The following is a 13,106-nucleotide window of genomic DNA, read 5'->3' on the forward strand; positions in this document are numbered from 1 at the left end:
AGTGATGCTATTCACAAGCTATCACGAAGCACGCCTTCAGGACGGGGGACAGCTGAGCTATCAGCATGGAAGCACCGTAACATGTAAGCAAGTTCTTGGTATGCATTATTTTCTAGGTGCATTTTTACCTTTCTTTCCTGATGGTGGAGTCCTGCTTGCTTTTCCCTGTAGCGCATGAACCTCGTGATCACCTACTGTAACTCAACTATTAGCAAAGTCAGAGAGTGATTTAACAGAAAGGAATGTTTGTGAAGTATGGTGTTATCTTCAAAATACAACATGCGACCTCCTGTTCTAGATCCTGAGTTCCTGCTTCTTCCTTCTTGTAAGCTGGTAGGTTGCATAAAGTTTTTTTGTTTTTGTTTTTTTAATCTTTACCCACTATTTCTCCTGATCATCTCAAGTTTTCTTTAAGACCCTCAACAAGACCCTCACCTCCTGCAGAGGCACACACACAAAGTATCAGTGAGCTTTTAAGACTCACAAAATAAACATGCAATTTTCAGACCTTCTACATTTTTCATCTGAGGTCTTCCCTCAAAAGTTAATCAGACTGACCCAGTTCAGCTTGCAGAATTTAAATTAAACAATAGAATTTAGAGTGGAACTTTATATATGAATTAGAGTCAGAGAGGGATATTCTTTCAGAGCTAACCAAGTGCTTGAATAAGAATGTTGGTATTAAAGGCCATAGAAAAAAGAAAACCCAGGCAATTGTTACTTCTATACTTCCCAGAATTCATTCAGATTTGCTGAATCATAATCAGCTGAACCTACTGAATTTTGGCATTAAATACACGGAATCCTACTTCTGATTTGCCAAAAGTAAATGATCAGTGAATAAGGAAAAAAAGCCAGACATCCTGTGCAAATTTGCAGACTTCCAAGTATAGAACAGTCAAGCATACAAGGGTGCCCATTTTTGGGTGAGAGCCATTTCTTACCCTGCAAGTAACAGAACTCACTAGGTATAGACAAGTCTCTGCTATTGGAGCTGTTATACCTACAGTCTTGGTGTTGAACTAGATGATCCTTAAGGGTCCTTTCCAACCCAAGCCATCCTGTGATTGACTCAGAGATCAGTAAGATACCTAAAATCCCCTAAAGCAGGCTGCAATCCTTTTAGGAAAATCATTTAGTGGCATTTCGTTTTACTTGCTGTTATCAGAGAACTTTCTGTATGAAACTGCATACTTAAACCAAAGGTTTAAAAGTTTTTAATCTGCCTTAATATCATCATCCACCAGAAAAAGACTCCTCCTCTTTGCCGCCCCTGCTGATGAGTTGCCATCACCTCCTCTGAACTAGCACTGGAATTTGAGCAACTGCCCAGAGAAGCTGTCTGAGGACCTGACCCTAAAGAAGATTCAGTTAGCAACAACAAGAAGCAGGTTTTAAGGTCAGTTCTTCCAGAGACTTTTCAAGGGCTTTGTGCCACCACTTGGAGAACTGCCCCTCTGTGGAAGTCCAGGCTTTGGCTTTGCAACAGATTTTGTTTTGAACTGTGTGCTGCTGCAGGAAGTTCTTGCAGTTTACCCCGAGTCCCAAAACCACCAGCTGCCTTATTATTCCAAAGTTTATAAAGAATCCATACTGCAGATTAAGAGAAATCTAAAGAATCAATAGGGAAACAGATCAGTGAAGACTTTCCTGATCTCAAGTATTTAAGAAGCTTCATACAGTGATAAGGAAGTATTTGGTCACTGACCTCTTTCAGCGATGCAAGAAGAGCAGCTTTAATGGCTTCCTCTTGTTTAACTTGTGCATCTTCTAATTTCTTAACATCGTTGCTCAAATATGGCTTAAAGTTCATCTTCAGATACTGTCTTCCCCTTATGTGGTTAAAAATCATGTCAAGTGAGCGAGGCAAAATACCCAAATCTTTTGAAGTTCCTTAAAATAAGGAAAGATCAAAGTTTAGATATTTGTACAAGCTTCTCGTTGAATTTTGACTTGGTTGATACAGGTGCTTTTTGGCAAACACATTATACCTTGGATAGTGAATGTCTTGCCTGCATTTGTAACCCCGTAAGTAAACACCAGTCCATTCACTCCATTAACACACGCTCTTACTATCTCTTTTGTTGAGCCTTCAAAAAATTCACTTTGGGTAGTTTCTGGTCCAAAGACCTTGGGGAAGGGAGAAGAGAATGGAAGAAATGAGTGTTATGTGCACACAGAAGTTTAACATACCAGAGCACTGAACACTGAATAGCAGTGACTGGTTTTTCAGAGCAAGCTGAGTAGGAGATACCAGCTTGGTTTTCTCCAGAATGCCTGCTAAATTCTTAGAGATACTCAGATTCTTTAAAAATATTTTCCTAATTCTAAAATAAACTGCTCAGAATACTACTCAGCACGTACTGTTTAATGGATACCTTCAACAGCTCTGCTAGTGATGCACAGCTCCCTCCTTTTCTGTACCAGCCACCAACAATTGATGAGAAGATTATTAGTTAGGGTGGTCTAAATGACTCAAAACCTGGAATTGTTTCTCTTTTGATATTTTAAGAACAGAAGTTTTTGCAGTGGGTACCAGAACTAAGAAATTTATCTCCATTATAGAAGGTTTAAGCTGTTAGGCTGCTGTTCTTTCAGAAGTGCCTAAACCCACGCTTACAGAAGTCCCTTTAAACATGTAATTTCCTGTAACGCTTCCCAGATGAGGACATCTGCAGGAACAGCAGAAACACAGTAAGTTTGTGCCTCCAAGAAGTGCCTGTGGCATCTAATCAAAGAAAACAACAGAGCTGCCAAAGAAGCTTCCTTGTCTCATCTAATAAGAAACTTCATTGTCATACAGCTCTCTTGACAGCCTGTAAGCAAATAATAAGCAGTCTGCTGGGTTTTTAATGCCACAGTACCAAAGATGAAAAATCAAATTGCACAATGTAGGAGAAGACTTCAGTTTTTATCACTGGAGTGGATAACTAACTAAAACTAAATAAAACCCAGAAAAGCTCACTTACGTGAGAAAAGGTGAACCTGTGCACAGACTGACCAATCCCTCTTTCGCTGTTTTTCATTGCAGCAGACTCTTTGGGTGCATGAAGAATTACTGTCTGGGGATCTTCAATAGTTACACAACCCTTAAAAATCAAGACAAGATAAACCAAAACATCACAAAATTATTTCGGTAAAAACCTATGTAAATAAAGCTAGCGTTTTCATCCATTTACCACAACAGTGAACACTTGCAAAGTTTATAGATAATCTTTTGAGGTGGAGATAGTCATTTCACATGAAAACCAGGGTGCAGATAAAGTTAAGGCAATCATCTGGAGCCTTCTAAGAACTTTAATCTTTTTCTTGGATTCCCTTCCACCAACTTTTCCTCACTTCCCTTTCTATCTCCCTCTTTCCTTCTCCCATTCTTCCTTTCCTCCCTCCCTCTTCTCTCACACCCCTCTCCTTTTTCCCTTCCTCTCCCTCCTCCCTCCCCACCTCCCACCCCAACCAGCCCTTTCCAAACCCTACTATTTTGTGACTGGGGCTGGCAGTAAAAAAGCTATGAAAACAAAGCTACAGGGAACCTTAAAATGATTGAAGTGGAAAAATGGCAACGTGAAACAAGTTATGAATAGCATAAATGAAGTACAGGAAATTTGAAGCATACCCTTTGATTGATAGATGGTGCTATCAGCAGTGAAGGAACCTGAATTAGTTTCAAGTCTAGTTTGATTGCTTTTTCCCAGCTAAGTAAGAGGCAGGATACAGTTACCTGGCACTCACATAACTAGATAAATGTGGAATTCAGTATGACAGGAAAATGGATTTTACACCAGCCAGGCTACCAAAACCACAAACTCAACTGTCAATATAGCTTGACGGTGTTTTGAAGCATCAGCAGCAATGATTATCAATTGTAGCTAAATCTGACATCTGCGTGCAGAGTTGGCCACACTAATAATCCACGTGCAGCACGGAGTACAGGGGGGACTGCTTTGCCTAGCAGTCTCCATAACAAGTCAGTCTGACAACTCGTTTAGCAGCTCTGAGAGGCTGGGTACTGAATTTAGGCCACTCATTTACTCACTGCACCAGGCTCTAAGCCCCTGTGCTCTCTAACATCCCCTCCACATTGCAGGATGAGGAACGCAGGTTAGCTGTGCTAAATCCTAACGAGCTACAGAAGGATCCTACCTCAGCAGCACATGCCATCAGCTTCACAGAAGTAGGGAGCAGAGGCCCTGAAACAGTCAGAACCGCAGAGCTGAAATCCAGCTGGTAACATGCCCCTGTTGTTGTCTACCCCAGCTAACCCCATAGCTACGTTGGCATGAGTTGGACCATTTCTGGCAGTGTACATACCAACTGCATCATAAAATGGTTTGGGTTGGAAGTGACCTTAAGGATCCCCTGATTCCAACCCTGTGCTACGTGCAGGGACACCTCCCACCAGACCAGGTTGCCCAAAGCCTCATCCAGCCTGGCCTTGAGCACCCCCAGGGATGGGGCATCCACAGCTTCTCTGTGCCAGCGCCTCACCACCCTCACAGTAAATAATTTCTTCCTACCATCTGATCTAAGTCCATATGTGCAGCATAACTTTCTCCAGAGTCACCAATAGGAGAGTAGGATCTCCGCCAGTTGTACTAAGAACAGAATTTCATCCTGTGCTCTTATGCCTTGCTTGCGTATGTTGTTATCTCTATAAGCAACAAGTGATAGTTAACCTGAGATTTTGCAAGCATTCATAGTTTTGGGGGGCTGAGAAAGCCTTCATACCATTCAAAATGGACTGTACAGCTAATATCTTGGAAGATGAACAATTTTGTTTTCTACATGAAGACAAAAGCACTAAAATAAAAATCTTCTGCACATATTTTTCTCCTCCCTCACTGCTTTTAAGGGCATACAAGTAGTTTCATTGATGGTCAGGCATTCAGAAGTTTCCCAATCCAAAGAAGGATAAGAGAGAACTTGTAAAACAATTTTGTAAATCGATTTATCCTTACAGACAGCTCAGATGGCTGAATGACACCCAATAGGAAATACTGTCGCACTGCATATTGGTCAATGAGAACTGACTAGGGAAAACTACATTGAAACTGGGGAAAAATCCTACGGGAAAAAAATTGAAAGGTTTCATCTCTGGCAGATTAAATGCTAGAGCATGCAGGAAAAAAAAGAGACAGCAAATCTCAAGAAGCAAATCAGAGCAAAATATTAAATCCTTCTTCAAACAGGTTGGGTACAAATTATAAAGCCCATGAGGCCTTGCAAAGATCAGGGCTGACAGACACACTGCAGAGACCTCATCCTCCCAGGGCAGCTGTGTGCAACAGTGTCTGCAAGGGGGGAGCGGGGAATGAGGTGAACTCCTGTGTTTGCATGTGCACATATGCGTGTAAAACACCAAAGCATCTAAAAAATGACAGAATAAACTGTAAAAGCTGTAACTGTAAAAGTCCCAGAAAAAAAATTGACAGGAAGAAGACTGGGAAATCAACCAAGACCAGGCATTTTGGACATTCCCAAGAAACTCAAGGGTCAAACGCGTGTATTATTCTTAGAAGTACGTGATATCTTGCATGAAAACTTTCATTTCTTGAGCCACACACAGAGCTAAGAGTGACCACAACTTTTAAATAAGATACTAATGGGGTTTCACAAGAGATAGAGGTATGGTTAATTAATTAATAAAAACTGTGATAGCCATATTTATGCAGGTGTCCAGTAATTCTCTTTGGAAGAAGTACATGGCTTTAAAAAGTTTACAATTTAAATTATTGTAAGCTGTAAAAGTTTACAGCTTACAATACCAGATCTATTTGGGGGAGAAGAAAAAAAATATTTCTTAGCTCTGCAACCAACCTGAGATTCGTGGTTTTCCAGTTCTGCTACAGAAAAGGGCCTCACCCTCAAGAAAACTTTCAAGGGTTGGTATGCCTATTCATAAAAAAACAAACAAACAAAAAAAAAAAAACAAGATGCATTGTTGTAACGACCTCTTTTTAAATAAAACAGCCCCAAACCATACCAGCACACATCTCTGATGCACTGTTTCCTATTTTATCTTGCTGCCTCCCTTTCTCCTTTCTTGTGAGGTTCACACCCTGAGCTGTCACTTGCTTCTTGACCTCCTAATGCCCTGAAGTTACCCCTTTCCTCCACATCACCCCACACCTCTGTGTTCTTTTCTATGATGAAGCAGATATTTTGATTTATTTATTTATTTTTTTTTTTAAAAAAAAAGGAAGCTATGGGAGGTGCAAAATGCACTGTCTCCACCTTCTGGCCTCCCTCTGTATTGAATTCAAGCTGCAGCTTTTAATTGCAGCTCCGTATTTCTGCACTTCCATTTTGCATGGAGTGTGTTCAGGTAACAGACTGACACACTCTCACCTTCCAGAGACCACCTCTTTGCCACCTCCTTCCTCACAGTAACAACATTCACTTGCTAATACAGGCTTTTCCTCACTACTCCTCATACAAAGGTCCCCCACCCAAGTGGGGCGACAGTGACAGGAAGATTTTGAGGGACCCCAACACTCCCTCCTTTCCCACCGATAATCAGAGGCCCTGCTTTTTTTGGCTATGTGATTCACCAAAGTCTCACCAATTCCCCACAGCCTTCCCATGACCAGCACACCACTCAGTGTACCAAGTTAAGCCTCCTGAGTGCAGTCAATTAGGGAACCTGCTACCCTAAAAGCAGCTATGGTTATACCATCTTCAAAGATGAGCTACAGCAGAGCACTGAAACTTCTTATTTCCAAGCACCTAAGAAACTTTCAACAAGGATCTGTATCCTTTTTTAGGTTATTAATAGGAACAGCAGGGTCACATTACACTCAGTGCAATTACTGAAGTCCTTTACTTCTTCCTCAAAAACTTAGCATGCACCACTGAGTATTGACCACCTGCACTTGCTACAGGTTATAACCTATTTGTAAGCAATGAGTAGCAAGCAGAATAATCAAACACCTGGGGGACAGAGCACTTCTTACTGCAGAAATATTTGCCTGAACTAAAGCCTGAAAAATTAATTAAAGAGAGGGTAGGAGGGCACATTACAAAACCAACCCGCACCTCCTGCTCCTCTGGGTTGTACAGTACTGTTGACTCCATAGGTGAGGGTTTACCCACCAGGTCCAGAAAAGAAACTGATTCCAATATATCAGATAATTCTGCAGGGATGCAGCTTTTCCCCTCGTCATCCATGGCTCTGTACAAAGGAACTTGCAAGAAAGATATATAATACATATATATATATTTTTTTTTTTCACTGAATAAGCCAAAAGACACAGAAATAAAAAAAAAAAAAAAAAGGGAATAGGGTAGTATGCATGTGACAAACAAAAAAAAAATATATATATATTTTTTTTCATACAACAAGCCAAAATACATAAGAATAAAAAAGGGAGCAGGGTAGCATGCATATGATCAACAAAAAATATCATTTTTTTTTCACAGAACAAGCCAAAATACGTATGAAAAAGGAGAACAGGGAGCAGGGCAGTAGGCCCCTTCTGAGGAAAACCAGGTGCCCAGAGCAAGGCTGGGGGGAGCCCTGCACACACCGGGGCTGTACCGGGGACCCCAGGGGCTGTGGCACACGGACGGCCCCGGCCCCTTTCCCCTCAGGCTCGCCCCACACCGTGAGGGGCTCAGCCCCGACCCCCCCCCGCCCGCCATGACAGGGGGCGCGCGCAGGGCGGGAATCCGCCAGGGCGGGAAGCTGCAGCACCGCGCGCGCCCAACGGGCGGCAACTGCCGCTACCTCGCCGCGCGCGCGCCAGAAGCACCCCCCCGAACGCGCGCGGGGAGCGTTTTGGGCGGGGGGGAGGCGGGCGCTGATTGGCTGGCGGGGAAGGGGGCGGGGCCAGCGGTGCGGGCGGCAGGGGGCGCCCGCCGCGCGGCGTGAGGCGTTGTGGGGGGGCGGGGGCGCGTGACGCGATCGTGAGGCGGCTCCGGCCGCTGTGGGGCTGAGGCGCCCGGTGAGGTGCCCGGGTGAGCCCTCTGCATCCCTCCCGGTGCGTCAGGACAGCAGGGTACTGGGTCAGGCCGAGTGAGGAAGACTTGGGTGCAATATAGTTATAATCACACACAGAAGTCATCCAGTAATGCTCTCCGCCTGTTAGTCCGCTTCCTGCCTGCTTGCCCCTCTAACCAGACCCAAGTCACGACGTCCTAACCACGCTCTTCAGAGCACCCTGTAAGACACAACGGACTTTAAAAATGAGACTAAAAATATTTGTCAGGCAGCTCATTTGTAAAACGTTACCAGAGATGGACCTTCAGGAAGACACTGCTTTTTTTTTTTTTGCCCTCTCTTGACGCATTTGTTTGAACAGCTCTTCCTACCCTCTTCCCAAGGAAGCAGACTAGCAATGTGTAAATATGACAAATTTTCTCACCTCCTCAGTTCACCACAGCTCTTGAGCCTGCAAAGACAGAGCCCTTCTAAGGAAGGCTTTAAATTTAATGAAATTAAGACAAGTGGGCCGATGAGGGTCTCCTGCATCTTGGCAAAGAAAGCTCAAGCTTTGTTCTCTGTTTTGGGTCTTGGTGAATGCAAACAAAACATGAGGCTCTCCACACAAACTTGTGTCCTCATTGCTGCTTGTTTAATTAAAGTTCTCCCATGTGCTCAGGGCAGAAGCCAGAATGGCAGCCTCATCTTAAATGCATGAAGGGCATTACCTGACTCAGGGCTTTCCCTCTTGTACATTGAAGAATCACAATTTAGTTTGCAGAATAAATAAACCCAAGCTCACACAACCACACACCTGAGAGCCCCAAGTAGCAACAAATAGGTTTGTTGCTTTACATAAAAGCAATGTAAAATGTAAACTGTAGTTTGTTAATATTCAACCTATGAAAAATCTAAACCTCAAAAAAAATAAGAGTTTCACGGCTTCATCTTGACTGTGGTTCTATGAACAAGTCGAGAAAGAACTTGCTAAATTCAACATAATCACCACAAATGATTTTTTTTTTAACAGCCCCAACTATTGAACTGTGAAAAGTGTGGGGGAAAAAGTGCTGCTTTTGTTCAGCCTTTCATAGCAAAAACAAAAAATTTTAAAAAAATCAAAACTCTGTAGTTTACCTAGGCATCAGTTTTAACGCTATTGTTTGTCTGTGATTTCAGCCAAAATTAAATTACTGAAAAATGTTTTTTCCATAAAGGATTCAAGTGCTGTGCATGTCCATATAGTCACCAAAATCTAAAGAAACTGTGATGCCCCAGTTTCATCTTCCTCATGGTGCAACTGATTCATCAAGGACCAACAAAATGCAGCCCTTCTCCAAAGCACACTGATTATGATTCCTGCTGCCTTTCTTCACAAAAATCAGAGGACTACCAAGGACTCTGGGCACAAGCATAAAAACGCACCGCCAATAAAATTTGTAAGTCGGCTTTATTCAAAGTAGATGACCATCTTTTAGGCATCAGCAATAGTGACTTCGACTTCTACACCCGGTTCGATGCTGATGGAAGTGATCTGCTTCACGATCTCGGAAGGGCTGTGCAAGTCGATGAGCCGCTTGTGGATGCGCATCTGGAAACGGTCCCAGGTCTTCGAACCCTCCCCACAAGGTGTCTTCCTGGTGGTGATGCGCAGAGTCTGCAGCGAGACCACAAACACGGGGTATCAGGCTGAGGCACACGGAAGCCCCTTTCCCTTTTCAGCATTTATGGCACTACTACACAGCTGTCCCCAGTGTCAAAGCACCTTGTCAAGTCACACTATATTGCCCTCAGTTTAGTAGTACTGCTTTTCATCATAACTTTTTCTCTAAAATTTGTTGTCAGTGCTCATTTACAGAAAAAAAAAAGTGCTCATTTACAGAAAAAAAAAGTGATTTTCCCCATCTTGGAAGTTTCCTCACCTTGGTGGGCATGCGAACAGGTCCTTTCACCTTGAGGTTTTTCTCCTTAGCACCTCTGATCAAGTCGGCACAGACTGAAAAATACAAAAAAAAAAAAAGAGTTTCAGGCTTGGGTGGTTGTGTTCTTTTTGTTTGTTTTAAGTGAAGATTTAGAAAAGATACGTTGGCTCGGAATAGCGTATAGAGTGATCACTGCGATTCACGTCTAGGAGTTCTCTTCATAGCCAACTGCGTGGAAGCGGGAGGCTGACCCCGGGTTCGCAGAACCACGCTGGAACAGCAGCCAGCAGCTCTCACTGCACACATCCAGCTAGATTTAAGCTGTTAGCAGCCCAAGGAGCCGGCAACAGACATTGATTCTGCAATATTTACAGCATACTGGCAAAGTCAGTTCCTAAACAAGACAAAATAATTCCTGGTTGAATGTTGAACTTGTACCTGACTGCTTAATAACGAGAACGACAGAATATCAACCAGGAAACCCGTGCCTGTTGGCTCTTACTTTCCACCAGTAAGATCTGAAGTCTCCACAAGAACTGCAGGACATTACATTATAACTACAGGCGCTCTTACATTAACACCGAGGACGTGGATTTTCAGTACAATGCAAAAACCCTAAACTAGTTTCAATTAAAAAATAAATCAGATCGTTGCAACTAACCTTGTTAGCTGCAGTCAGGTACAAACAGGCGGATGATAAGATCCAATTCCAACTAGTTTCGATACGCTCCATTTTGCGATATATCGTATATATCAGTTGTTACTTTAAAAGCTAGCCCGGATAAGTCAGAAAAAGGCCTCGCTCACCCTTCTCGAGTGACTTCACGTTGCGACTCGTCAGCGTGATCCGGATGCGATGGATGGCCACCTCCTGCTCCACGGGTGCCTTGCCGGTGTCCTTAAACGCCTAAAAGGTCAAAGGGCGTCAGCATCAAACCCTACGGCCCGCACCACCCACCGCCCAGACACTGAACCCCAAAACGAACACCTTTAGGATCTCATATCCCTAGCAACTGAGGAGACCGAGTTTAAGGAAAAAAAAGGCTGAAAATCAAGCGCCGGCCACGCGGCGCGGTGCGGGGAGGGCAGCGCCGTGCCCCCGCCGGGCTCCGTCCCCGTCCCCGCCTCACCATGGCGGCAGCGGGGCCTTCCTGGCCGACTTATTCCCGGGCGGGGGCGGTGCGGGGCCCAGCGAACAGCGGTGAGCCAGGAGGAGGCAGCGGAGCGGCGGCGAGAGGAAGGCCCGGCCGCGGGGCCGCGCTTATATAGCGGGCGGGGCGCCGGCGTGCAGGGCTGCACCGCCTCCATCCGGGAGCTGCGGGACCTTTCACCCCGCTGCAGCGCCCGGAACCGGCGGGGAGCTCGGTGGTGGTGGTGGTGCTGTGGGATGGGGATGGGTCCTGGGGTGCTCAATGGGGTGTCAGCGCGGCCCCCCCCGCCTCTGCTGCCCCCCGGGAGGAGAGGCAGATGAAGCTTTGAGGGGGGGTTAAGCAAAAATATTGCTTTCATTCCTCCCCCCCCCCCCGCGACCAGGAGCTTAATTAATTCTGTTTGTTGAACTCCCTTCCTTCAGGTTCTGCTCCAGAGGGATGTCTTCCTGATGGGAGGACTCGTTGGTGTGGCCTGGGCGTTTATAAGCGCCAGCTGCAAAGCTGCTTGCTCGAAGTGTACCCATCCTGCATGTGTTGCTACTTACCTGATGGAGAAACGGCTATCGTAACTTAGGAAACAATGGGTGATAGTAAGATCATTGCAATCAGCTCTTAAAAACAGCATATCAATCCTATTTGTGGGCATTTTGTCCAGTAATCACAGACGTGCGTAACGTTAGCAAAACTACCGCCACCTTTGGAAGCTTAGTAATTACTGCATCTGTTCAAAAAAAGCCTGCTTGGTGTTTTAATCTGAATTTCATTTCAGCTATCACACTGCTATTAATATATATATATATATATATATATATATATTTTTTTTTTTTTCCCTGATCAAATACTTCATGGTTCTTCAAATGGTCCTTCCATTTCCCATGAGATGCATAACTTTTATATGCCACTTACCGCATCGCTCAGTTCTGGATTTGTTTTGCAGTGGGGTCACTTGTACATGCTCTTTGTAGTCCCTCATTTGCTAATGCATTGTTTCTGAATTTGATGGCGTGTTCTGATAAAGCAGCTTCAATAAACATGAATACAGAAGTAGTCATCCTGTTACAACTTCCCTTGCCAATTGCAATCCGTACTTGGAAAATCTGTTTGGTGATAGTCCTGCTTCTCTGGCCTCTTCCTCCCTGCAGTGAAAGCAGCTTTTGTTTCTGGTAGTTTGTTTTCTGATCTGATTAACAATTACATTAACAACTTTGAACTCAATTATCCATAAGGAATCCATGTTTACGCTGTTATCAGCTGTTCCAACTACTTCCTGAGGAAGTTTTCCATTCTAGAAGTGTTTTATATTCATCATTCTTAAATACATAACCTCACATCGATCATGCTAAAGCACTTGATTTTTCCAGTAATCCAGATGATTCCAAATCACCTGTCTTGCTACACTATTTACTTAGAGCTTTTTGAATATTATTAGTAGACTTTATTTCCAATAAAATGTTAAGTAGCTTGGTGTCAAGAACTAATTCCAGTGGGATTCACTTAGAAAGACACCTGAGCAATTCCTCACTGATGACACACACCTGTAACCTTAAATTTTATTTACTTACATTGAATTACATGTGCACAACTAAGCCAGTTTCCAGGTGCTACATTGAATAAGCCTATGTACAAATTTGTTAGATCAACACTGTTCCTATTGTCTACCAAACATAAGCCTTAATGGTAAGAGAAATAAAGTCAAAAGGTGTGTTTCATATATTTGATCTGTGTTATTTAAGTGTTGTCATTTATTTTTTGTTCCTCTACCAAGGATTCAGTTGCTCTTTTGTTTTATTTTTTTTTCGCCTTGGGATTAATGCAAGGTTGACAGTAAACTTCTGATTTTGTTCCTTTCTTATGTTTTTCTAATATTGGCGCCACCTCAGCCTTCTGTGAGATTTTTTTTTTTTTTTTTTTTTTTCCTGAGCTTCCCCAGATTTCTCAAAGCTTATGGAAAATCCACATTAACAGCACACAAGTCTCCTTTGCCAGCTCTTAAAATTCTTGGATGCAAGCTATCTGGAGCTGCTGATTTAAAAAATGCCTTACTTCAATTCCTGTGTTTAAGGCTTTCCTTAGTTATTATTAGAATTTTCTGATACTAATACATTGTTTTTT

At 43.5% G+C, this 13,106-nt stretch overlaps 2 protein-coding genes and 1 long non-coding RNA gene across 6 annotated transcripts in view; 1 reads left to right on the forward strand and 2 right to left on the reverse strand.

The window, feature by feature from the left end:
- The window catches only part of LOC311430778 (kinesin-like protein KIF20A), a 27,299-nt gene extending 19,548 nt beyond the window's left edge, over positions 1-7,751 (reverse strand). For 3 of the 4 annotated variants that reach the window (XM_084507637.1, XM_084507638.1, XM_084507635.1), the window contains exons 1-6: positions 7,727-7,751; positions 7,036-7,184; positions 5,818-5,892; positions 2,970-3,089; positions 1,992-2,130; positions 1,709-1,893 (exon numbers count right to left, since the gene is read on the reverse strand). In XM_084507637.1, the coding sequence (XP_084363763.1) occupies positions 1,709-1,893; positions 1,992-2,130; positions 2,970-3,089; positions 5,818-5,892; positions 7,036-7,167 (651 nt within the window). In that variant the 5' untranslated portion in view covers positions 7,168-7,184; positions 7,727-7,751. Of the gene's footprint in view, positions 1-1,708; positions 1,894-1,991; positions 2,131-2,969; positions 3,090-5,817; positions 5,893-7,035; positions 7,185-7,726 lie in introns of those variants that run through there. The other variant, XM_084507636.1, reaches the window with a different exon arrangement.
- Positions 7,752-9,352: 1,601 nt separating this feature from the next.
- On the reverse strand, positions 9,353-11,139 carry RPS20 (ribosomal protein S20). The gene is made up of 4 exons (XM_084509853.1): positions 10,974-11,139; positions 10,651-10,750; positions 9,844-9,917; positions 9,353-9,578 (listed from the first exon to the last, which is right to left on the reverse strand). Exons 1-4 carry the CDS (start codon positions 10,974-10,976, stop codon positions 9,396-9,398), a joined length of 360 nt encoding a protein of 119 aa, XP_084365979.1. The 5' UTR covers positions 10,977-11,139; the 3' UTR covers positions 9,353-9,395.
- An 8-nt stretch (positions 11,140-11,147) lies between these two features.
- On the forward strand, positions 11,148-12,056 carry LOC311431891. The gene is made up of 2 exons (XR_014689693.1): positions 11,148-11,217; positions 11,417-12,056. It is a non-coding gene; the product is annotated as an uncharacterized lncRNA (long non-coding RNA).
- Positions 12,057-13,106: the final 1,050 nt, after the last annotated feature.

This window comes from Aythya ferina (genome assembly GCF_964211825.1).
Source record: "Aythya ferina genome assembly, chromosome: 2".
Classification (NCBI taxonomy): Eukaryota; Metazoa; Chordata; class Aves; order Anseriformes; family Anatidae; genus Aythya; species Aythya ferina.